At 41.1% G+C, this 26,351-nt stretch overlaps 1 protein-coding gene across 5 annotated transcripts in view; it reads right to left on the minus strand.

The window, feature by feature from the left end:
- Positions 1 to 472: 472 nt before the first annotated feature.
- Positions 473 to 26,351, minus strand: part of LOC122550467 (rho guanine nucleotide exchange factor 7-like) — a 137,271-nt gene continuing 111,392 nt past the window's right edge. For 2 of the 5 annotated variants that reach the window (XM_043691224.1, XM_043691227.1), the window contains 3 exons: positions 8,024 to 8,123; positions 6,425 to 6,479; positions 473 to 3,540 (listed from right to left, as the gene is read on the minus strand). In XM_043691224.1, the coding sequence (XP_043547159.1) occupies positions 3,418 to 3,540; positions 6,425 to 6,479; positions 8,024 to 8,123 (278 nt within the window). In that variant the 3' untranslated portion in view covers positions 473 to 3,417. Of the gene's footprint in view, positions 3,541 to 6,424; positions 6,480 to 8,023; positions 8,124 to 18,608; positions 19,121 to 26,351 lie in introns of those variants that run through there. The other 3 variants (XM_043691228.1, XM_043691225.1, XM_043691226.1) reach the window with 3 other exon arrangements.

Raw genomic sequence — 26,351 nt, forward strand, 5'->3', positions numbered from 1 at the left:
CAGTTCAGTTGGCTAGACAGCTGGTTTGTGATGCAGAGTGATGCTAACAACATAGATTCAATTGCTGCATAAGCTGAGGTTACCATGGAGGACTCTCCCCTCATCTGAGATGGTGATGACCTTCAGGTTAATCTACTACTGGGTGTCTCTCTCTCTCTCTCTCTCTCTCTCTTTCTAATGAGAGAGCAGCTCTATGGTCTGGTGAGATTATGAGAACTTTACTGCACTGAATGGTACCGTATAAAGCCCTCCTCTAACATACCCTACACACCATGCTGTATTACTCCATACTGCGCTGTAACCTACTGTTAGTCCAGGCTTTTCAAAACAGAGTATTCCTCATTTCTTTATCCACAACTGCAATCTTGTTGTGTTAAGAGCATTGAAGAGTGGACATATTAGGATGCCTACTTTGAAGAAGTTGCCCTTCTCTCCACTTTCACCATGAACATAATTCAGTCAGGATAAGAAATTCCACTTTCAGTTAATCGTTTTATTAAATCTATTTACAAAGGAAATCCTAAATTACAAATACCAATCAGCCACAGAAATCTTACTTTGTCAGGAAGTATCTAAGCAAGTTTAATCTCCATATGCTACATCTTTCACAGATGGAGAAATGTTAAAACACATTGCAGGGATTTTCTAATTAACCGCTTAGGGTTAAAAACAAACCTATCAGATCACCAGCCCATTGAAGAACCTGCTCAATGATCACCCAAAGGTATTTCAGAGTCCCCTATAACCACAGCTGAATGACACAGGGAGATGGTACTGCAGAACCAGACTGGCAGCTTAATTAGAGCAGGCAGACTTACCAAGCTGATACAATCAATATTCATGAATATCACAATTAATCAAAAATAGTTCCAACACCCCATAACCATTACAGGACTGCACAGGAGTGAAGATGACAGCTTCATTCAGCCAAGTCTAGGAGATTTCACAGCCTACAATATCCCTTCAACCTACAAAACAAGAACAAATCAGTAATGCTGCAGAAAGTTTGCTTTATAAAAAAGTCAATGTCCCATACAGAAACTACATGAGCTGTTAGTTCCGTATCCCCTTTTTGATTCATTACCAGATCACACTCCCTAAATGATAGTCTCACACAGGATTAAAAATAATTAGAAGCAATGAAAGCTCTCCCATTTAGACCCAATACCAATGCAACTACTGTTCCTTACATGCAGCAGGTCGCTCAGAGTCCCAGCAGTTTTATTGGAAAATATCAACCCATATCTTGACACATTTGTGATTTATACCAAAACTTATCATCAGTCTGCAGTACCAGTTAGTTCTGTCAAAGCTGAAAAACTCTGAGGTTTTTAAAAACCTATTTATCCATGGTCATGAAGTTTCAAGGCCAGTGGTTGGTCCATATGCATGACCATAACATTGGGGCTGCACACTCCAGTCTTGGAACACAAAGCATTGTCCTGATTTTCTCCACTTTAATTCAGAATTAGAATGAAACACCACAACCACAATGTCATTCCCTGAGGTCAGCTTTTAATTACAGGAGATGAGGGCTCCATATTTTCCTTAGTGACAGAGTGAGTGAGTTAGAGAGAGAGAGAAAGTGTGTGTGTGTGTATATGTGTGTGTGTGTGTGTGTGAGAGAGAGAGAGAGAGACTGAGAGAGAAACATCTGACAGACGTAAACTAACCTGCTAGTTGCAAAGCTACCATAACTCTTGACAAACAACCTGAACAAAAAATATAAAGTAACTTTGTTTCTCCAATTGTGCCTGGTGCCTTTGTCTAGATTATTATATAGTACAAGTTAAAACAATAACTGAAGTTCTGGCTGTTTAAACAAAAAATTACAGAAGTTACTAATCACACTTGCAACATGTTAGAGTTAGCTTTGGTAAGTGCTGGTTTTAATCAGTGAAAATATTTACGTGCAATTTGAAAAGTACATCGGTACATGTTATAAGTCAGACCCTCACTATGCAACCTCAGGAATGGGGAGAGATTGGGTTTGTGCATTTTACAATAGTCTGTCCAAATTGAAGATGAGAATTCCCAGTTGTTAGAAAAAGGGAAAATTTAATGCTGCAAACTTATTTTCCTCTCCCGCAGTAAAAGTCTTCATTAAAGAGGCAAGACTGTAAACAGAACAGCTTGCTTTTATAGTGAGCAGTGTGCACGTGGTTGGAAATCTCTTAACTGGTTCCCACCAGTCACTCACGCTGCTATGGATGAGGATTTCTGGGTTAGGGAATAAAACCAACCATCATTCTTATCATTTCAGGAGAACTAAATCATCAGGAAAATGCTACACAGCAAAAAAAAAGCTTTCAAATGTTGTCCAAGTCAGAGCCACATGAGTCAGAAGTTTAACAGAGCTTGAGCTCCCACCTGTTTGAATGCCCTTTCATCCTTTACTACAATCTTATGTCGGTTGTTTCAGATCAGTAGTGCTCCCAGTGTGAAGCCTTGCTGGAGGGGAATAGAACAAGGGAGCCTGTCTGAATCATCCCAAAATATTACAGCTGAGAGTGCTTTTTTTAATGCTTCTTCCTTGGATTCCGGTTTCGTCCAGATAGGCTTCTGGTGAGAGCAGAGATCCTCAAAGCCACTATCAATGATGCACTGATGCAGAGCCTGGGCTTCACCGTGATTAAACCTGTCATGAGAAAGCTTATCCTACAACTTGCGCACCTCAACATAAGAATGCACTAAGCTTCACATGCATAATACATCGTTCACAGCACACGGGTTTAGAGACTGTTTCCATTGAGCCTCAGTTACAGAAGGAATTTCCAAACAAACGCTGCACGTTTCACCAGACTAAGTTCACCACGAGACCAAAAGGTTAAAATAAAAATAGCCACTGAAACTGCCCAGAGACCGTACAATTCTGTTTGCAGACCTGAAATGCAACCCTCAAATGTCTAGTCAAAAACTGCTCTCCAACTTTGACTCAAATCATTGACAATGATCAAACGACAAGTCAAATTCCCTGATAATTATTTTCCTTTCAGTTACAATTGTAGATGAAGTTATTTTAGGAAGTGCCATATTTCCAGTGCCGTGTTCTTCCCAATTGGCAATTCTGCTACAAAAGGTGACGCACCGGATCTTTCAGGACATCCATGGACGGAGGACATCAGTCTGGCTGGATTCCATACCCACATTCCAGGTGACCCTAAACTTATACTGTCCAATTGCACAGCCTGGAGATTACAGCTTATAATACTCATGAGCAGAACACTTGTGTGTGGCAATCCCCAGTCTGTTGTTTTATGGATGGCGGACTCAGTTAAAATTTGCCAGTCTTTGTTAAAATAGTGAACAAGCCAATGGTAGAGGGACGTGATGTGCGCTTGTTTGATAATTATCAGCAGCAGTTTTTTCCAGTCTGCTGTTTATGTCCCACCTACTGCAGCTGTAGATACTGGTTCACTATAAATTAGTTTCATCCCAAGAGAAATCATTCATATTCTTTAGAACTTTTCTAACCAGTTTCTCTAACTCCTTGCGGGCTCGCTGCTCCTCGTCCAGGGAACGCTTCATCTTCTTATTTTCCTGCAGCACAAAATTCAGAACAAAAGATTAACAAAGGTGCTGGACATCGATGTTAGCTGGGAATTATCTTGCACAGCCCTGCAGCCAGGGTCTGGGGACGTGACCAGAATCGCTGGGTGTGGGCAGGGTCTCGGAGGGCACGGGCAGGGGTCGCAAAGGGCACAGGCAGGGGTCAAAGAAGGCACGGGCAAGGGGTCTCGGAGGGCACGGGCAGGGGTCACAGACGGCACGGGCAAGGGTCACAGAGGGCACAGACAAGGGTCACAGAGGACACGGAGAGGAGTCACAGAGGGCACGGGCAGGGGTCACAGAAGGCACAGGCAGGGGTCACAGAAGGCACGGGCAGGGGTCTCGGAGGGCACGGACAAGGGTCACAGAAGGCACGGACAGGGGTCACAGAAGGCACGGACAGGGGTCTCGGAGGGCACGGACAAGGGTCACAAAGGACATGGACAAGAGTCACAAAAGGCGCGGGTAGGAGTCACAAAAGGCGCGGGTAGGGGTCACAAAAGGCACGGGTAGAACAGAGGTGAGAGGGGGGCAGGCAGAGGTCACAAGCAAGGGTCAGAGAGGGCACAGGTACAGGAGGGCATGGGCGGGGGTCACAGGGGGCATGGACAAGGATCACGGAGAGCATGGGCAGGGGTCACTGAGGGCACGGGCAAGGGTCACGGAGGGCACGGGCAATGGTCACGGAGGGCACGGGCAGGGGTCACTGAGGGCACAGATAGAGCAGAGGTCACAGAGGGGACAGGCAGAGGTCATAAGCAAGGGTCAGAGAGGGCATGGGTATACGAGGGCATGGGCACGGGTAGCAGGGGGCACGGGCAGGGGTATCGGAGGCCCAAGGCAGTAGTCTCGAAGGGCAGTGGCAGAGGTCACAGGGGGCACCAATAGGGCTCCTGGAAGTTGTCAACCATGGTCGAATTCACTGAAGTCTCTGTTCATTGAACTCCAGGTGGCCTTTTTTTGGAAAACTATTTTTAAAACATTCTTTACAAAAGATTGGTAAAACTCAACTTCAGGACTTCTGGGAGTGATCTGCAGCCAATGGCATAATTTTGTAAAGTGCAGTCTTTGTTTTAATGTAGGAATCACGGCAGCTAATTTGAGCATGGAGAACATGGAGATACAACATAAAATAAATGGCAAATACAAACTAGGAGAAGTCAACATCTTCACCTCTCCAGCCTGATCTGCTAATCAATAAGATCATGATTAATTTGTGTGTGTTTTCAATTCCACATTCCCAATTATCCCTGATAACCCTTGATTCCTGTATCTAACAGGACTCTATCCACCTCTTCCTACAATTATTCCACAAAACTCAGAGAAAATAAAAATGTCATCTCCTTTGCTACTCTAAAGAGTGTGCAGGAACAGAGGTCTGACCTTGATTCATGAAGGCAGGGCACACAGGAACAAGGCTATTAATGCCGAAATTTCTGGACCCAATGGTTCCAGAGATAAAACACTTCAGTTATTGTTCTTGGAATGGAGAAGGTTCAGAGGAAATTGGATAAAAGATTTCAAAATTATGAGAGGGCAGAACAGTATGGAAGGGGAAACCCTGTTTCCACTCAGTAAAGGATCAAGAAGGAGGGGGCACAGAGATGAGGTAATTGGCAAAATAACCAAATGTAATGCAAGAAAAAGCTTTTCACAGAGCGATTAGTTAGGGTTCAGAATGCTTGGCAAGTAGTGAGATGGGAGCTACTGAGGAATTCATAAGAGCATTAGATGAGTTATAACATTCATTGAGAGGGTCTGTGAAGATATAATGAGCTGACTGTCTCCATGTGCATTGCAATTATTCAGTGACAACAAGCAAGCAGTTCTCATGATGTTGGTTAAGGGTGAAATACTACCCAGGACTTCAATGAGAACTGTCCTATTTCATTCCATAATAGACTCGTAGGATCTTTTATATACAGCTCATTAAACCCATGGGGCCTTGGTTTATCATCTCACCCATCAACATAACAGCACTCCCGCAGTACTACTGTCTGACAGTGCAGCGCTCCCTCAGTACTGACCCTCTGACAGTGCAATACTCCCTCAGTACTCCCTCAGTACTACTGTCTGACAGTGCAGTGCTCCCTCAGTACTGACCCTCTGACAGTGCAGTGCTCCCTCAGTACTGACCCTCTGACAGTGCAGCACTCCCTCAGTACTACTGTCTGACAGTGCAGTGCTCCCTCAGTACTGACCCTCTGACAGTGCAAAACTCCCTCAGTACTGACCCTCTGACAGTGCAGCACTCCCTCAGTACTGATCCTCTGACAGTGCAGCACTCCCTCAGTATTGACCCTCTGACAGTGCAGCACTCCCTCAGTACTACTCTCTGACAGTGAGCGCTCCCTCAATGCTGACCCTCTGACAGTGCAACACTTCCTCAGTACTATTCTATGACAGTGCAGCACTCCCTCAGTGCTGACCCTCTGACAGTGCAGCACTCCCTCAGTACTGACCCACTGACAATGCAGTATTCCCTCAGTACTGACCCTCTGACAGTGCGGCACTCCCTCAGTACTACTCTCTGACAGTGCAGCACGCCCTCAGTACAAAACTGGAGTGTTAGCCTGGATTATGTACTCTTGTTTCTGTGGCTGTGCTTGAACCCACGACCTTCTAACAGAGGAACAAGAGTACCAATGGAGGACTGAGCCTTGTCCCAGTTCTAGTGTCCTCACGGCTTTCACAAAATGAGTCGAGTTTGCTATCTATATATACACTAGCTCAATGTGTGCCATCACCTTAATCCTTCTACATCCTGGTCGTTTCCTCCTTCGCCTGCCCACCTGCCTCTTGCTATTGTTCACATGGAAATGACATGAAGGAATCCAGTGCAATGTGTGCAAGTTCCTGTTTATGTTTGCTTTACCTGCTTTAGCTCCAGCACCTCATCCTTCAATGCATAGACAGTGTCCACAAGGCTCCTGTATGAAGAGGAAACTGTAAGTCACAATGGAACAGGTAAAAATGTGGCTCTGTTGAAGTGATAAGTTAAAAGTTAGAAAACAGTTGGTCCCTGCTTTGGAGGACACCTCCCACTAGTCCAGAAATTCTGGATTCCTTTAATTCTTCATCCCATTCCCACATTGACCTCTCTGTACTCGGCCTCTTGCACTATTCCAATGAAGCTCACCAGAAAGTCAAAGAACAGCACATCATCTTTAGGTTAGGCATTACTAGGCTCAGCGTTAGCATCATCATTTCAAATGATAAGCATGGCCTCTATTTAACCAGACAGCTGCTTTTGATCATTAATCTACTGTTACCATTTGCACCTTCTCTACACCTATGTTTCAGTTCCTTCTTGTGTTTTTCGCCACTTCCTGATATACTATGTGCTTAAAGCCAGTAACTTTTTCCAGTACATTGAATGAATCCTAAATAGTTGGACCATAATCTGTTTAATATTCAAGTGGGATACCTGTACATTAGCAGGAATGGGAATTTAAACCTCAAAGGGCAGAAATTATAATGGTCCAGCTACGATGAGCAATGTCAATGATTAACAACACAGGAGAGATAGGTCAGCACCTTTCATTATGTCTGTCGTGGGATTCCAAATGCTGGTACAGTCAGAGAAACTACAGTGTATGTTTTCATGCAATCAATAAAGCTAAAAGCTGAGGCTCTGATGCCATGTTACCTGAATAGATTTTACCATTCCAGTTATCGGTATGATGCTGCTGAAAGGCCACCCATTTCCTGTGCCTTTTCATCCAGAATGATACAGTATATTAGACACAGGGCACAGAAACAGACAATTCAATCCAACCAGTCTATGTAGGTGCTGATGCTACACTGGAGCCTGTTCCCATCTCTTCTCATCTAAATCTGCCTACATCATCTCGATTCCCTTCTTGTCTAACCATGAATGTATCTGTGTTATTCACCCTGAGCACTCACTGTGGTAGCGAGTTCCACATTCTTGCCACTCTTTGGGTGAAGCTTTGCTTCCAAATTCATTATTGGATTCTCTCGTGAATACCATGCGTTGATGATGTTGAGTTACACTCGTCCTCACAAAAGCACCTAATGCCTACGTATCCACTCTATTAACATTTTTCATAGTTTAAGAGTTCTCTATTGGGTCAGCCCCAAGTTTTATTCTAACAGAACATATCCAGCTTGTCAATCCTTTCGTGAGACGTAGACACTTGAAGCATCTCTATGGTAACATCAGGTATCTGATGGATACATGTTTCAGAGCGGGCATCCATGGGGCTTCTGAAAACCCAGATTAGAAGGCCCACCCTCTCTCCTTCGGGAAACATCCCACAAATTGGACTGATCGATCTACTGCTGTCCAACCAGCTAAAGGATCAGTGCTTAGTCACTCCCTAGCTCACTCTTGGCACAACCAAGAGCCAATACCCACAACTTGTTCACTTGCAGTCAAATAATTTGCACAAATCTTTAAACTGTGCCATACAACAGACAGGAGACAGAATCATTTCCAGAGTTCTCTTACTTTTCTTCGATGATCGTTTGTCCATTGCTGTTGGTTTCTTCAACAATTATTTTCTCTTCTTCTGGTAATAAAACCTGAGGAGCAGATTCTTTACGATACGCTGTAACACAGAAGATTCAGAGGTTGAAATTACTGTCCCATAGGAGTAATGGTCAAGGCTGGCACACAGAAAAATTAGGCAATACAAGGGTATGACTTTGATATAAATTACTAACATTCTGTATGTTTGTGCTTGTTGCTCTCTATCTGGACCTGTAAGCATTTGACTGTGCACATTTATGTGGGCACGTGTCAGTGTGCATCAATCTGCTCTGTATAAGTGCTGGTTCATGTGTGTTTATGCATTGCAATCTGCATGTTTCTGTTCCAATTCTTATGCTTTTGCAAGTGTTTTTAACAGGTCAGTACGTGCTGATCCATGTGTTTGCATCATGCATGTTGGCCGGTGCCAGCATGTGTCTGTAAACATTACCTCTACCATTATTCCATTGCCTGTAAAGCTATAAAGCTTCAACAGAGCAGTTCAACCACCAGCTATGGTGATCATACTGGAGTGTGAAGAGAAATGTCAGCCCACTCAGAAACATCAATGTTCTGCCTTTAATGGAGCTGCCTCATTTAAGTGTAAATACGTTATATGACATTTTGATATTGCTAAAATTATGCACCAATGTTAAATATTTGAACACATTGCAGTGAAGCTGAGAATAATTTATGTTAGTGGGAATGGACTGGAGACTGATCCATGAGTGAGAGATTCTGAAAAGGGTCCCATGTTTTGATGACTGTTTTGTTTAGTAATGTTAATATTTTTGTGACTTACTGATTCTTCGAATAATTTTTTTTAAAGATTTCTAACAAATTCCTTATGTTTATTTGGAACCTTGACAATACCAAAAAATTGCATTTATATAGCAATATTCACAAGTTAAAGATTACCAAACAACTAACATGAAACTGTAGGAATGTAATTTCAGTTGTAAAGGGCAAAATGCAAGGTAGTGAAGCTGTGTACAATAAAATTCCATAAGGAGCAATTAAAGGCAAAATATTCCAGATTCTGGAAATCTGAAATAAAATCAAAATGCTTGAGAAACTTAGCAGGCCTGACGGCATCTGTGGGCAGAGTTAACTTTCCTAAAGAAGAGCCATATTGGACTCAATTCTGTTAATCCTGTTTCTCTCTGAACAGATCCTGTCAGATCTGCTGAGTTCCCATGAACAGTAAACTGTTCTTAGTCAGATGGGACTACTAGAAGACAACTATTGCTCTTTTTTTCAAAGGAATGGTGCCACAGGATCTTTTACATTGACGCTGGGAGGGGAGGAGGGGGCACGTTTCCAGGTTAACTCTTTAGCCTGGAGTATGAAGAAGGTGCAGCTGAGGGTTTTATAAAAGCAAAGGATGAAGATTTGGGGAGAATGGTGCAAATTAGCGGATGTCCTGTTTAAGTGTTGCATGAATTTATCTTCCAGGAGTAGGCTGCTGCTCTCACCTTCCTCCAAGGTCACCTTTATGTAGTTTCTTTCTAAGGTACATTTATGAGACAGACAACAGAGTCACAAACCTACAGACTACAACTTGATGATACTGATAGAATTTAAACAGTTCCAAGTAGCTGAAGGAGATGACCAATAAGCCACTAATGGGTTTCGCTCATATCTTTACGACAGTCATTGGACCACAGGCCAGCTCATTGGCCAAAACTGCAGAGGAGGGCCCTGGCCTCCAGGAGCTGCCTCCCTGACCCTTGGAGCAATGGCACACACCAGCTCAAACTGACATCGAGATAATCTAGTGTTGAGGATACCAGTAGGAGGAGCCATGTGCCTCTGGTGCTGTCAGAGAGGAGGCAGTGGTGTAGTGGCAGTCATGCAATCACGGTCTCTAGATTAATGTTCTGGGGACTTGAGTTCAAATCACCACTGAAGATGGAGAAATTTGAATCCAATAAAATTCGCAAGAAACAGGCTAGCCTAGCTGCAACCATGTAACCACAATTGATTGTCGTTTGCAAATGTGTTTTAAAGAAGAAAATCTGCTGTTCGCACCTCAGCAAAGTGGCTGATTCATACCTGCTCTCTGAGCAATTAGGTACGAGCAACAAATGCTGGCCTAGCCAATGATGTCCACATCCCATGAACAAATACAAGAAAAACAGAAGCTTGGCATCCTCCCTGTGCTGCATTAGCTCTTTCAAAAAGGGACGGTAGAGGGGGATTCCCAATGGGAAACTCACTGGACTCTGTATAAATTGGGGCCAAAATTATCCCCACAGCAAATGGTCCAAAGACAGATGGGTTCACGTGAGCAAATTCATCTCCAACTCAAATGAAGTCAGTTTTACCTGAATTTAGTGAGAATGAAAGAGGTAGAAATGAAACTCTGACTTAGGAGGTCACATTGTTGTAAAACAGTGTCTTCTGAAAATAAAGTATGCTGCAGACCACAACAGGTCAGGCAGCATCTGTGGAGAGACAGCAAGCTAACGTTCTGAGAACAGGTGACTCTTCAGTGCATTAGGGAAATGGGTCTGGGTGGGTTACTCTTCGGAGGATCGGTGTGGACTAATCTAATCTAATCAGAGCTCAGTACAGATTCCAGCGTCTGCAGTAATTTCTCTCTCCATACCTTCTCCCTTCTGGAGGTGAACTGTTCCATGTATGACCATCTCTGATCAATTTAAACATCATGTCTAAGAAAATAGCAGCCAAACTCTCTGATGTTGGAACACTTACTTTACTGAAATTACACAAAGGAGGTTATTAGCCTGAATTGTGTAGTCAGCATAAAGACGTGCCACTGAAATGGAGCAAAGCTGCCCACAAAATGGCAGTGAGCTCGACAGTCCTGCTTTTCCCAACATCAGCTTGCTACATCCAACAGTATGGGCAGGCAAAAGAGAGACTAATCAACCAATCAGATTGAAAATTTCTCATGGAAAGAAAAACAAACAGTAAAAAGCAGGAAATACAAAACAACGGATAAATCTCTGCATAGGAAGTGAAGTAAAAACATTGGTACAGTTGACAGAGATATAAGCATCACAACAATTTTGTTCTGATATTGGTATTTCTCCTGCAACTCTATGTCACTCTCCAATTTAATGAAAAAGCATTAATATTCCACAATTTTTAAATGTCATGCAGTGAGAAAATGACTCCACCTTGTAACAGAAATGTCAGAGTCAAAGAGGCTGCTCAGAAGTAATTATGAATAAGCTTTCCGTTTAAAGACACAATTGCAGTTGAATGAAGGCGGCTTAGGATTCCCACTGGTTCATTCACAGAAATTAATGTGCAAATAATTGGAGGTTGAATGCAAATCTCTTATTGCTAATGACTCTAGCTGTACTGACTACACAATACACCTTGTGGAGGAACAATTCATGGGAACTCAATTCCCAGTTCGCTCTATTTGAGTGGACACCCGATACAGTAATACATTGAATGTGGACAACTTCGTGATTGTTACTGCCTCAAATTGAGGGACATTAATCTAAACACAAAATTAAGACTATTAGTTATAAAAACACCACCAAGTCTACCTCATGTCCTGTAAGACCAACAAAACTTTCAGCTATGTTTAGACTAGTTGAAGCAATGTTTTATGTATGTTCTGTTGATTTGGGTGAAAAAACCCTGGTTCCATCAGTTGCCCATCACACTTAGGCTTCTCCCCTGAGCTATTAACGATCCTCCTACGGTGGTGCATACACTATGTTTCCTGTCACTCAGCTAATGCCAAATCCTTGCTGCCTCCATCCCATTTATCCCAGGGGCTTAAATTTTGATGGCAAGTTCAACTGTCTAAGGCATCTAAGATCGTTTCTATTCTTGATGTCATCTCTGACTGCAAGATAAGCTTCCAATCACATAATCGAGCCATCAGTGTACAGCGATGGATAACCCGATTTTGGCTCATACCTCAGTTCATTTTCTGCTGAAAGTCTCATCCATACCCTTGCTCCCTTCAAACCTGACTAATTCAACATGCATCCTAAAATAGGGCTCATCTAAAACTCAGCTTAGTCTGTCCACTTTTTGCACGATATCCTTACTAATCAGCTCAATCTTCATGGACCTACGTTACTTCCCCCACATGACTGAAGCCTTAACTGGAATTGAGATTTGTCATTACTAATGTCTACCTCTCAACTTATTAATAAAAAATTTAAAATGTCTAGCACATAAGTTACACAGTCTAGTTAAATATCTAATCGACTGCCTAACAAGTGCATGGAAGATCAGTTAGAACACAAAATAAACTGATATATCTGGCAAGAATAAAGTTGCCCCTACCTCTTTAAATGGAATCTCAGTACATGAGCAGCATAAAATTGCTCTCGATTACAATTGCTCTGATGGGTGTACCTAGCCTGTAATTACAGGCAGAAGTGAGAGTGACAAATTTTGTTTATGACTTCAATCTTCATGGTTTGATACTCAAAATCCACACAAAACATGGAAACTTGTCCCTGGAAGAGAAACCTACTTGAAATTGTGAAATTCTTGAATGAAACGTTAACTCAGAATTTCCAAGGAACAATACTGTTGTTTATTTTCCCACAATAGCAAGAAATTCAAGGAATCAATCTGATATTTGGCTTCGTTTTTCAAAAACAATATTTTCTTTTTTATTTGCCCATTTGAGGATCTGTCTGAAGGATGTGGATTGTAAATGCAGAACCGTGCCACATCACACAGGTATATGACAACTAATATTTTGAACTTAAACTAATGGGGCCAAGAGTGGGTGAAGTGAATTCAATGCAGCATGATACTCATCAACTGAGAACAAGACTTGCATCTCACAACCAGAACAGACTTGCTCCCAATACAATGATTGACTCTAAGAGATGCAGCGACTTGAGATAGACTTTTAAAAGTGTTAAAAGATATAATGGCTTTTGGGAGGAAAACTCCAACAGAGACTGGCTGGGCTGAATGGTCTGTTTTTTATTCAGAGCGTTTTACCAGCAATGCCTGTTTGTCAGACCAAAACATCAATGAATTTCAGGTTGACAAAACTTGACTTACAAAGAAACCAATGCTCTTATAAAGGCATTTCTTTTTTATTTAAACCGTATTTTACAGCTGAAGTGAAATTATTTATAAAACTAACACTTGGGTGTGATATATGCAAACCACAGGAGGCAGCAATACACAGACTGTACATATGCAGCACTCAAATATACAGTTTGTTCACTTAAAGGCAATTACCTTTAAAGCTGTTTTCACCAAAAATATCACCAATCACTGACACAAATTATACAGTACAGAGGCTATTGAGCATACAACATATTGTGTTTGGCAGAAAATCGCCTTGTGCAACGAGACAAGATATCCAATATGACCTCATGCTACCAGGTTTTTCCTAACCCACAGTAATAAACCATTTTTGAATTCACTTTATTTTTAATTTTGCTTTTGCTAATATCAACTGGAAAATTCTCAGTACTAGTTGGAAGAGAATCTTGCTATTATACTCTGCTGGTATGATTAGTCCAGTCACTGACCTTGGATTGTCACCATTTAAATACAATGGCAAGGCTCAATTCTTCAATATAAAGAAATTGGATAATTGAGCAGCAATCACTTTTAATTACATCAAATGAACGATTCATACAAAACAATGGTAATTATACTTTAAAATCCAGTAAATCAGGCAAACAAACTACAGCTCTGTGGTCACACTCATGTGAGACTTATCAAATAAGTCTGGGCAACCAACTGCTTTTTAACTAAACATTGCATCTTTCCTTGGTTGTTCACTTTCAATTTTCTGGAGCTAGAGGTTTAAAATCAGTTGTTTTGGTGGCATTGCCTTGGTGTGGATAAATCAGAGATATCGTAGAAGAGCATATTCATCCATAAAAGAACATTATGGAACAATTCAGAAAACCGGGAACCAATAGTGACAAGATCTCAAAATGTACAGGGATCTCAGATTTAAAATTTAACATGTTTAGCCCAGAAACTCTCAGATGTTGGACATTCCTAAAAGAAAACAGCATTGTATCGGAATCCCAATCTCACTCAATAACACTGTCTTTGATTGCATTTCTAACCACTGTATATTAATGGCATCTGGATTAGAAAACTTGAATGTTTTTCAAGGTTAGAATGTAAGTAGGGATCCCTGACAGAACAGTGTACGATGGGACAGAAGGTCAGGAAACTAGACAAAAGTCAGCCTGTGCCATAGCATTTGTAAAGCTGTTGCATTTACGTAGCGTTTCCCTCGCTCGACCAGCAATCAGAAATCATGACTTGAAATCCCTAACCTAACGGCAAGGTGTGAAACAGATTCACTAAATCTCAGGTTATTTTTGGGCTGAGATCAAATAAGTATCACACAAAATCTGTTGGATTCTTGTTAAAAAAAAATCAAATGATTTACTAACCTACCTGAGGGGAAAAAAAACTCCTTGAGAAAAAAGAACTCTTGCTCGTTCTGATCTGTGTATGATTCCAAATAATCCCAAAAAGGCAGAGATGGTGAGTCAGTCTTTCCACACAGATGAGGTTTTCAAACTTGTTGCATGTGCCAGAGAATTAATTACATGCCAAGAGCCACAAGAAAATAGTCTAACAATTCTAGTCGATACAGAAATAAAGCAAGTACATTGCCGGAGAGCTGTACACGGTGACTGTTGAAACGTCAACAACACACAGCAAATAGTGAGCAGTCCATCAGCGTTGGCTGCACACATTCTATCCTTCAAAAAACAGTGGCTTTCATTGTGAAACAGTGATCTGATTAACTACTTCGTATCAACTTTATAAAAATATCACACAATATCATTGAAACACAATAAATAAGGAACCATTTGTCAAGCACTCTGCATAAATGAAAGTGCTGCAAAACTATTTCCTAATAAGCCTGGGCACTGTTGATAAATAATAAGTTGCTGCGTGGCTGCCTTGATACAAGTCCTTTGATAAAGGTATATACATACATGTGTATTAAAGAAATCAGATCCATCTCAAAATTCAACTTTGGTGTCACGACAATACTTTTTTTTATCAAATTGCCCGAATCACCAGTCTCTGATTTAACATTAAACAGAAACTACATATAAAATAAGCTTAATGATTTCCCTTTTTACTTTCATAAACACTGTACTCTAAATTAATGATATTTCAGTCTTGTTCCATTTGCTTAGCACAGTATAAAAGTTATCCAAGTGAGAGATATGCAATGCATTATTCAAATGCAACTTTTTTCTTCATAAATTGCTTTGATCAGAGTCTTTAGCTACACACAAAAGATACAAAGCAGCTTTTGAAGCATACAAAGTAATGGAAGCAAATTGGTACCGATTACAAGAAATCAAGGCATATGAGTCACCAGAAAGATTAAAGAAATGTCACATGTTAACCTTGATGCCTTGCAAACTAGAAACGGAATAAGAAGCAATTTTACATCAGCCACTATTACTCATATTTTAAAGCCAATCATTTCAATATTTGCAACAAGGAGAGGGAAGGCATTTTAAAAATAAAAAAGGGCATTAATTTTGATCTGCCAATCCAACTCCCATTTTCCATTCTCCACAAATTTGATCTCATTCAAAACTCTGCCGCCCATATTTTTAAACTTGCACAAAGTCCTGTTCAGCCACTGTCACCTGTGCTCACTGACCTACATGGCATCCATTCCCACTCTGATCTTACCCCTCCGCGGGCTCTCCAATCCTCTTAAATCCCAAATCCTCCAACTCTAGCCTCGGGTGTATTCTGATTTTAAACACTCCACGACTTGTGGCTGCACCTCAACCCCAAGTTCCTTAAAACCTACCTTTTTGACTAAGCTTTTGGTAACTATTCCAAATACCTCATTCCTCGGCTCAGTGTCAAATTTTGACTAACGCTCATTTTGAAGCATTCTTATAATGAGATGTATTTACACGGTAAGTGTAGCTTTGATATGAAGTGGATCTACATGACAACATGGCTATAGGTCCATAAGTGAACTGTACGAATGGACAATCCCAGAAAGGAGCCTACAAAGTGGAAACACACATCCAGAACTGGACAGGTTCCTCCATATAATTTTGCTAATTTACTGTTAGTGCATGAAATTATTGAAATTAACCCAATATTTTAAAGATAATTTAAATCTCAAATCAGGACATGACATCAGAGTGCAGTGAAGTAGAGCGAGATTCCTCACATTTTAAATCAGCATCAAAGATAAATATAAATGGTTTTATATGAACAAACAACAGGCAGCATCACTCCACCATGAATCAATCAGCAGCATTTCATGAATTAAAGGACAATTTACAACTTAAAAAAGTAAAATAACAAGTTACAAATTTTGTGATTTATATAGGGTTTTGTTAAATTTTTCAGCTATTGCACCATCACAAGCAAGAATAGAACTAGCACTTAACATTTTGAATAAGCTTGTTGTTACAACTTGCTAGAGTGACCAAATTAGCAAATCCAAGTGAACATATTCAAGGGAAAATATTGTTGTAGGGCTATGGGGAAAGCACAGGGAGTAGGGACTAACTGAACAACTCTTTCAGAGACATTATGGACCAAATAGCACTTGTGCAAAATGCTAAATTACTGATGCTGATACTTAAAGTGTTCTAAGGCAGAGATGTTAGTTATGTTAATCAGAAAAACCCTTCTACACAATCAATAATTTCTTCCAACTTCTCAAAAGAAAAACTGCATCCAATAATAATAAAACCAATCCCCCAATTAGGGTTTACTGGGATAACTGTAGGAACATTCAGTTTGAACCACACGATTTCTCAGATAGCAATGTCACTACATTGGAGAAATAAAAACAGGCAATGTCTAATTTTCATGAGACAAAAACAATTGCACCTCACCTCTCCGAATAACAGCTACATTTGTAATTCCTAGAATGCCAGATATTACAAGTTGCACCCCCCCGGAAGATGTAGTATCAGGTCCTAAATATCCCGCATCAGTTGATAAGTTCACTCCCTCCAATTTGGGGCACAACTATGACACAGTCTTAGCTCAACTCATCTATCTCAAGTTCTTGCACAGGAAAGCATGCAACATTATCTCTAAAGAATAACCCAACAATAATCGCATTAAACAGCAGTTGCTACATCCCTTCTTCCATTGCTGCAGTTCACCCTCCTGACATTTTCATATCTGGATAAATCCAAATGGGCTTTACATTGTGACTATTCAGTGGAAGCTGAATGAACAGCAGTGTTGAGAGTCAAAACCATGGAACAAGAAGGGTAACTTTGAATTCAACACTATCAGTGTTATGGTGTGCGATAAAATGAAATCATTTGATATACATTGTATTTTTGAAAGAGTAGGATGTTTCACTTTTAGCTTTTAGTCAAGTACAAGGCACAGTTTACCCTGGACTGCTGACTGCTGTTGTGATGATTATTTTACAACAGATTCACTAGCATTGTCACACTGGAACTCCTCGTACTTTTGAAATGTTTCAAAATCCAGACAGTGATTATTGTCCGAGGTGCTACCATTAAAAAAAATTGATCCACTTCTGCCTAATCTCTCTCTCCAGTTTTAACTGAATTAAACTCTGTAAGGTAAATTCTAAGAAAGGTAATAAGCAGCAGGTTACCTTCATTACCAGAGATTTTCACCATCAATCCCTATGTCTGCTTGAAATGCTGTGACTTGTGCTCTCTTACTCTGAAGTATATAAATTGGTGGGGTCATATTTGAAATGTTTAGGATGTTACTGACATAACTCCTTCAACCGATCCTTCAGTTTTACAGTCAGTTTCTGCAAATCAGCAGAAGAATGTTTACCATAGAGCACTCATCTGACTTTCTGCACATCGGGATATCTCCCTCACATCAGGAATTCTAATTCTGGCTTCAGCAAATCCCAAACAGATTCTGATCGACAGACATCTCATGTCGACCCATGCCTCTTAATCCCCAGCTAGTGGTGTCATGAAGCCAGTTAACCAAGTCAAAGGTTTTAGATTGAACACTCACAGTGCATTGTAATGCAACATTCTACTGAAGGTTTCTGTGTATTGTCAACAAATTTCAGTATCGGTACAGAAGAGATTTCAGTTTAACCTTTGGTGGGGAAAATGTTCTAACAGGTGTCAACATGATGCATTCAATGCCACCTACAATAGATAGGAACAAATTACTGCAGATGCTGGAGTTTGTACCGAAAGCAACAAATGCTGGAGATCACAGCAGGTCAGACAGCATCCATGGACAGGCAGCAAGCTAACGTTTTGAGTCTGGATGACTCTTCATCAGCTCGGGAAAAGAGTCATCTAGACTCGAAACGTTGGCTTGTTCGCTCTCCATGGATGCTGTCTGATCTGCTGTGAACTCCAGCACTTGTTTCCATCACCTACAATAGACGTGCCTACACTAGGTCTGTAATTTCATTAATCAAACAGTAAGCCCAATTACAGTCAAAATATTGTTCAATGAGACATTAACTACCATCAACAAAAGGCAGGATATAAAACAATAAACTGAACAAACTATTGCACAAGAATGTTCAAATTACAATTTCAAAACTGCAATATTTTATGCAACATTTGGGCCACTGGGCATCAATCAGGAGCAATAATCCTGGTTGATGTTTCTCTCCCTGCCTCAGGGAGCTGAGGCCAAGTGTAGCTCTACTCCCTCTATTGACACTTCCAACTGAAGTCAGATAATTCAGCTGGTAGAGAATTGCTTGTGTGTTACCTTACTCACCACCAAAAGAAGGAGAGGAAGAGAGTGAGAGGTAAATGGAACAGCCTTACACACAAGTTATAAAATACCTTGCTTTGACACATTAACATAAGGACACAGCACTGCAGGAAACATCACCAGACAATGAATTAATACAACAAGCAATTCTTAAAAACTGGATGTTTCCTTAGTTCTGGTGCGAGATATACGAACAACAGCTTTTACGAGTTGCTGATCCCATTCGGTAACTGTGGGCCAGCCAGATACTGTCATAATCAGAGTCTTCAGACAGATCAGCAGGCTCCAAGCGGGAGAGGCTGCTGCGACGAGCTGGGGAGTCCAGGCTTGATAGGTCATCGTCACTCAAAACATGATTATGCATCAAATCAGTGCCTTGCCATGCTGATGTGGATGGGGTAGATGGGTGACGGGAGCAGATGGTGATGGGTGCATTGCCAGGGCAGGAGTTGGAGGGGTTGGTGGTTGGATTCAGGAAAAAGGAGAAAGAAAGTAACAAATGCAAAAGGTGAAATTAAAGCAAAGGTGGAGTGAAGACAAGAAGGAGAGAAAAAAAACTGTTAGGCCAGCGACAAAGGTTCTCAATCCAAATTCTACAGCAGGGTTAGTTTCAGAAGCTTCTCCCAGTCTGGGATCATGAAATGCTTAAAACATTTTGATAAACTGATAAAGCATTAATAGCAGATTATAGACCAATTTACTCATCTCTCACAAAAGCCCCCACCACCACCCAACCCTCTCCCTGTCCCGAGCAAGAAGTCACAACCGTGGGATCTCAGGTCAAAGGTTCAATATGGATAGCCATTCTCCAATTCTTGCTGGGATTGTGATATCACAAAATTACACTATATCCCAATATAGATCAGGTGACTGCTCAAGGCCCAGTTACATCCCACCACTGGTTTGGATGCTTCACAACTTCAACACAAAGGGCCAGGTAAAACATTATGAAAAGAGTCTAAGATATAAAAGGAAGATGACTCAGGGTAGTCAGATCACTGATTGAAACTGAAGCTCCGAGTTAGTACTGAAACTGTCGGATAGGGTGAGTGGAATTAATTCATGAAATTGAAGAAAATCGATTGTTATTCAGATTGTCAGTAACAGCTCAGATCACTGCAAAACATGATTTAATAAAACTGTGTTCACTGAAGAAAGAAAACCTTCTGGTTATCATCAGCGCTTCAGGATAAATCAAAACTTTCACAACCCGTTTGGACTAATTAGTTGATTTTTCCCTTGACTTTTAAAAGACAAGATGATTGCTGCAGGAAGGGAAAGGAATAAAATTGAAAACTTCAGTGAGGGTTGCACAGTGTTAGCAGAGGCTGGAAGGCCAAAGGGATACAGGTTAGACTTTCTGAATAAGCACAGCCAGATGGTTGAGAGCATGAAGGGCCAAGGATGGAGGGTGAGGAGAACTGAGGGTTAAGTACAGAAGGTGCAGAGCATCAAGGAGGAGCCAAGGACCAAGGTCAGAGGGTGTACTGATTCAAAGGAGTGGCTAGGGCTGAGTGTGGATTAATTCAAAGGCCAAGATCTAAGGATGGGGAGGGTCAAGGATCACTGATCTTCACAGCCAGAATCATGACACTACATAGAACTTACAAGATGGAAACAGACCATTCAGTCCATTGGTGGTTAACCTCCATGTCAACAGTATCCTGTAACTTCTGTTCCTGTATCTCCTTTTTCACCCGTCAAACCTGTATACACTCTCTGTTTCAGTCATTAATTCCAGTCCCATAAATTGCTGTATAAATAGTTTCTCTTGCTCTGACCAAAATCTCTTAGAATGTCTCTCATATTAATCCCCATCATTCTATAAGACCTTAAGCAAAAGTAGGCCATTTGTTCCATCTAGTCTCTCTGATATTCACTGACATCATGACAGATCTGATCATCCTCAACTCCAATTTCTGTAAATTCCCAATACTCCTTGACTAGAAATCTGTCCATGTCAGCCTTGAATATGCTTAAATAACCAGCCACTACAGGAGAGAATTTCACAGGTTAATTTATTCTGAGACAAGAAATTCCTCCTCATCTCTGTCCTAACTGGATGACTCCGTACTTTGAAATCATGCCGACTAGTCCTAGACTCTTCCACAAAGGGAAACACCTTCTCTGCATCCAGCCAGTCAGGTCTCATAAGAATCTTATATGTTTCAATGAGGTCACCTCTCATTCTTCTAACTTCCTGCAAGCATAGGCCCAACCTAATCAACCTCTCCACATGAGAAAATAAGATAGGGGGCTCAAAATTGTTCTCTGCATTCTATGTATTGTTTAATTACTATCTTGTCTATTTTTAGCAAGACTTCCTTTTTTATCATTCCATTCCTTTTGAAACATTCTATTTGCCTCACCTATTTCCTGAACTTGTACATGAATCTCAAAAAGCTAGCTTACCAGGACTCCCAGATCCCAATGTGAAGCAGCTTTATGTAGTCTTTCTCTGCTTAAGTAATCTATTCTTCCTACCAAATGGCATAATCTCACATCTTCTTACATTATATTCCACCCACCCAGTTTTTACCCACTCATTCAATCTTTCAACATCATTCCTCAGATGCTTTGCATCATCATCATCATCACCACTTGCCTACCCATTTATTTTTGAGTCATCCGTCAACCTGACAATAGTACATTCACTTTCCTCATCCAAGTCATTCATATAGTTTGAAAATAACTGTGACACCAGCACCAATCCCTGTGCCAGTCCATCATTTATCATCCTGAAAATGCTCCCTTACCCCAACTCCCTATCTTCTATTAGATTAGATTACATTACATTACATTACATTACAGTGTGGAAACAGGCCCTTCAGCCCAACAAGTCCACAACGACCTGCCGAAGCACAACCCACCCATACCCCTACAGTTACCCCTTACCTAACACTACGGGCAATTTAGCATGGCCAATTCACCTGACCTGCACATCTTTGGACTGTGGGAGGAAACCGGAGCACCCGGAGGAAACCCACGCAGACACAGGGAGAATGTGCAAACTCCACACAGTCAGTCGCCTGAGGCGGGAATTGAACCCGGGTCTAACCACTGTGCTAACCACTGTGCCACCGTGCCGCCCATCTTATTAGGTAGCCAATTCGCTATCCATGCTAATGTAACATTCTCAACACCATTGGCTCTTGTCTTATTAAGTCCTAACATATGAAAACCACCTATCAAATACTTTTCCGACATCCAAATTTATTATGTCTACTTGTTCCCATTTATCTATCCTGCTTGTTACCTCCTCAAAGAATTCCAATAGGTTTGACAAGTATGCCACCCCTTTATGAAACCATGTTAACTCTGCTTGATTGTATGATGTATCTCTAAATGCTCTGTCAATGCATCCTTTATAATAAACTCTTAACATTTTCCCAATAACAAATGTCAAGTTAACTGAGCTATGGTAACCTGTTTTTATTTCTTCTTCTCTTATTGATTATGCGTGTTACATTGGCAGTTCTCCAACTGTCCCACACTGGGTGGAAGAGTGAACTGTGAGGAGGATACAGACATGCTTCAGTGTGATTTAGACAAGCTGAGTGAGCAGGGAAATGCATGACACTTGTGGATAATGTGGATAGATTTGAGGTAATCCACTTTGGTAGCAAAAGCAGAAAGGCACGATATTATCTGAAAGGCTGAGAGGGGTGAAGTGCAATGAAACATGGAGTACACCAGTCCCTGAATGTAAGCATGTATGTGCAGAGGTCAGTAATGAAGGCAATTGGTTGGGTGGCCTTCATAGTGAGAGGATTTGAGTCTAAGAACAGGGATCTCTTGTTGCAATTGTATAGAGCCTTGGTTAGACTACACAGAGAACCTTGTGTATGGTCTTGGTCTCTTTATCTGAAGAAAGATGTTCTTGCTGTTAAGTGAGTGCTGAAGGGTTTACTAGATTGATTTCTGGGATGGCAGGACTGACGTATGAGGAGAGACTGGATCAGTTAGGACTATATTCACTGGAGTTGAGAGGAATGAAGGAGGATCTCATAGAAAACAATAAAATTCTAACACGGTGAGACAGGATAAATGCAGGAATGATGCTTCCAGTTTTGGTCTTCCCAAATACAAGGGGTCACAGTCTAAGCATACAAAGTAGGCAATTTAGGACCAAGATGAGGAGAAATTTCTTCATCCAAAGAGTGGTGAGCCTGTGCAATTCTCTGGCTCAGAAAGCATTTGAGGTGAAAACATTGTATGGTTTCAAGAAGGAGTTGGATATGGGGAAATACAGGAACAGGTTGTTGATTTGGATAATCAGCCATGAACATAATGAATGGCAGAGTAGTATCAAAGGGCCAGGTGACGTACTCCCTCTCCTATTTCCAATGTTTTTCCAGAATCGAAGGATCCTTGAACTATTGCTAACAGTGCATCCACGATGTCTGAAGCTACCTCCTTTAATGGCCTAGGATATGGTCCGTCACATCCAGGAGACTAATTGACTTTTAGATTAGATTAGATTATTTACAGTGTGGAAACAGGCCCTTCGGCCCAACAAGTCCACACTGACCCGCCAAAGCGCAACCCACCTATTACCCTACATTTACCCCTTTACCTAACACTATGGGCAATTTAGCATGGCCAATTCACCTGACCTGCACATCTTTGGAGTGTGGGAGGAAACCGGAGCAACCGGAGGAAACCCATGCAGACACGGGGAGAATGTGCAAACTCCACACAGTCAGTCGCCTGAGTCGGGAATTGAACCCGGGTCTCTGGCGCTGTGAGGCAGCAGTGCTAACCACTGTGCCACCGTGCCACCCATTAGCCACATTGATTCCCACAGTACATTTTTAAAATAATATTTGGACACAACTTATTTATTTCTAGATTACCCAAATTTTCAGAAATTGAAAAGTTCTATCTGCTGATCAATAGACAAAGAAGAGGTTGATAATTCTGTGCCACCTCTTAACGAGGATTCAATTCTTCATCAATAAGGGTTTTGCAACAACAACATGAGGCACCAAATAATCATCTGAGATTATGACTAAATTAAAGTAAATCTTATCCTCCAGGTTTTGGTTCAGACAGGAGAAACATGACTGGATGTAGAATATACCACATGCACACTAATATAAGATGAGATAAACAGAAATTATTGGAAATACCCAGTGGATCAAACAGTACCTAGAGGGAAAGAAAAAGATTAATGCTTTAGGTTTGTAACCTCCCAACTTAACTAGAAAATGGAAGTAACAAATAGATATAGCAAATTTTGAACAAATAGAGAAGCAGGGAAGGTGGTAGTGATTGGGGAAATAGAGGACATAAGGGAAGGTCTGTGATAGGCTGGAGGTCAGGAGAGGTGAAATGACAGAAGGAATGATGGTGCAATGGAGATGGTATTGGGACAAGAATCAAATGGCGGGTCTAGGGGTGGTGTGAAATGCCAGCATTGCTGTCTGACAAGAAAGGGACCTGAAACTGCTGATCTCATTTTTGAGTCTGGAAGTTTGTTAAAGGCATGCCAATATAAATTCTTTGTCCCACTCCCATTCTAACCACACCTTCCCTCCCACACTGATCCAAAGGAAGTTAAAAAAGATTGAATAACACACTTAAGAGTCATAGAGTCATACAGTGCTACAGCATGGAGACAGGCCCTTCGGTCCAAACTGGTCCATGCCAAACAAAACGTCCAGTTACACTAACTCCATTTTCTGCATTGGCCCATATACTAACATTTTCTAACCAGGTGCCTCTCAAATGGTGTTAATGTACCCACTTCAAACACTTCCACTCGCAGCTCATTCAATATGCATACCACTCTGTGTAAAAAAAGTTGCCCCTCAGGTTCCCTTTCATTCTTTCCCCTCTAACCTTAAACTGATGCCCTCTAGTCCTCGATTCCCCAACCCTGAGAAAAACACTGAGTGCATTCATCCTATCCATGTCTCTCATGATCTTATATACCTCTATAAGGACCCCCTTGGTCTCCTATGCCTAAAGAAAAATGTCCTAGCTTAGCCAACCTCTGCCTGTAACTCAGATCATTAAGTCCTGGCAACATAATTTGTGATATCAGGCTTCCAGACTCAGCATATGTATTTATGATTTTCATGTCATAAGCTCTGCCAAGGTTGTTTCAGACAGCTGTTGGTAACGATGTTGCTTTTTACCATTCACACCTTCTCTGGACTCACCTTTTGTTTCTTTTCTTATCTTATTATCAATCAATTTTGCTTTACATTATTCTCTCTCCTTGGATTTAAATATCCTGTCTGTTACCATATCACAGACCTCCTATTTGTTCTGTCCCACCATTCCCTAAATCTACACCTGCATAAAACCTGCAAAACATTTTGATTTAAGGTCAGTCACCTAAAGCATTAACTCAATTTCTCTGCATACAAACTATTTGATGCGCTGAGTATTTCCAGAACTTTCTGTTTGTATTATAGATCTTTAGTACCTGCATTACTTTGCTTTTGTATTAAGCTTAGGGAGACATCAAATACTGCATCAACATGTCTGCACTACATAGGAAATATATGGCAAGTGTTGGAGCAATGAGAGTGAGAAATGCTGTCAGAAAGATGTTTGATGATGTTTTACATCAAACTGAAATATGAACTTTCCTTTCTGTATCCATGAATACTACTGGGCCTACTGAATGTTTGGAAGTTCTGCTTTAGTGGAAAGGGGAATTTGGTCCAAATGCTTTAACCGTTCCTGACATAACTAAACAAAACAGTAAAACACTGCAATACATGGATTGTGATAAAACGCCCAAGGAACAACTAAGAGTTTCATATCCAGTCTTGATGTTAAGGTAACACAGGAGCAACCTCTGTATCCGCAGAATCATTTTCTGCAGTTTCAATTACCCACGGCCCAAACATATTATAGGGAACCTTCCAGAACCAAGAGGCTGCCAGGAAGGTAAATTTCCCATTTAAATGAATGGGTTCACTCCTATCCACGGTTTCGGCCTTCCATGGTATGTCTTGGAACATATCCCCCGCTAGTACGGGGGGGAGGGAGGGAGGAACGAGGGACGACTGTACTAACCATAATTACTGAAATATAACTAAATATACTGTGTGGCCATTCCCTGACATTTAATTTTATTTCTCAAACACTGGTTATAGTGGCATCTCTTCTTCACTATCGATATCATCTTTATCACAGCAGAGTAAAACTGGCTCTGGGAGCAGAGGAGCACTTCTTCAGGGATGTCAGGGAGCACTTCTTCAGACAAAGGGAAGATAGATCTGGAGCTCTCCCCAAGAAAGCTGTCCTTGAACCCTTGAAAGAGATATCCTCATTGTCCAGCTCTGCTTAACCAATAGCGCCATTCTCCACCTTGCCTTTATTTTCCATCTTTCCTAAACACTGTGTACCTAGGAATATTGAGCAGTCATTTATGATCTTCCTTGAACTGGGTCTCTTGTCACCACAATATCGTATTTACACTGGGATCTAACTGACAGAAGCTGTTGGAGGAGCTGATTGGTCACAACCTGTTCCTATAATATTTAGCTCTCAAACACTATTATTTAGCTTTACAATGACCTAATTAAAGACCATCTTTACTGACCAACTTTGGAGAGCTCCTTACACCACATGTGACATGGTTTTAAAATTTGTG

Source organism: Chiloscyllium plagiosum, chromosome 6 (assembly GCF_004010195.1).
Source record: "Chiloscyllium plagiosum isolate BGI_BamShark_2017 chromosome 6, ASM401019v2, whole genome shotgun sequence".
Taxonomy (NCBI): Eukaryota; Metazoa; Chordata; class Chondrichthyes; order Orectolobiformes; family Hemiscylliidae; genus Chiloscyllium; species Chiloscyllium plagiosum.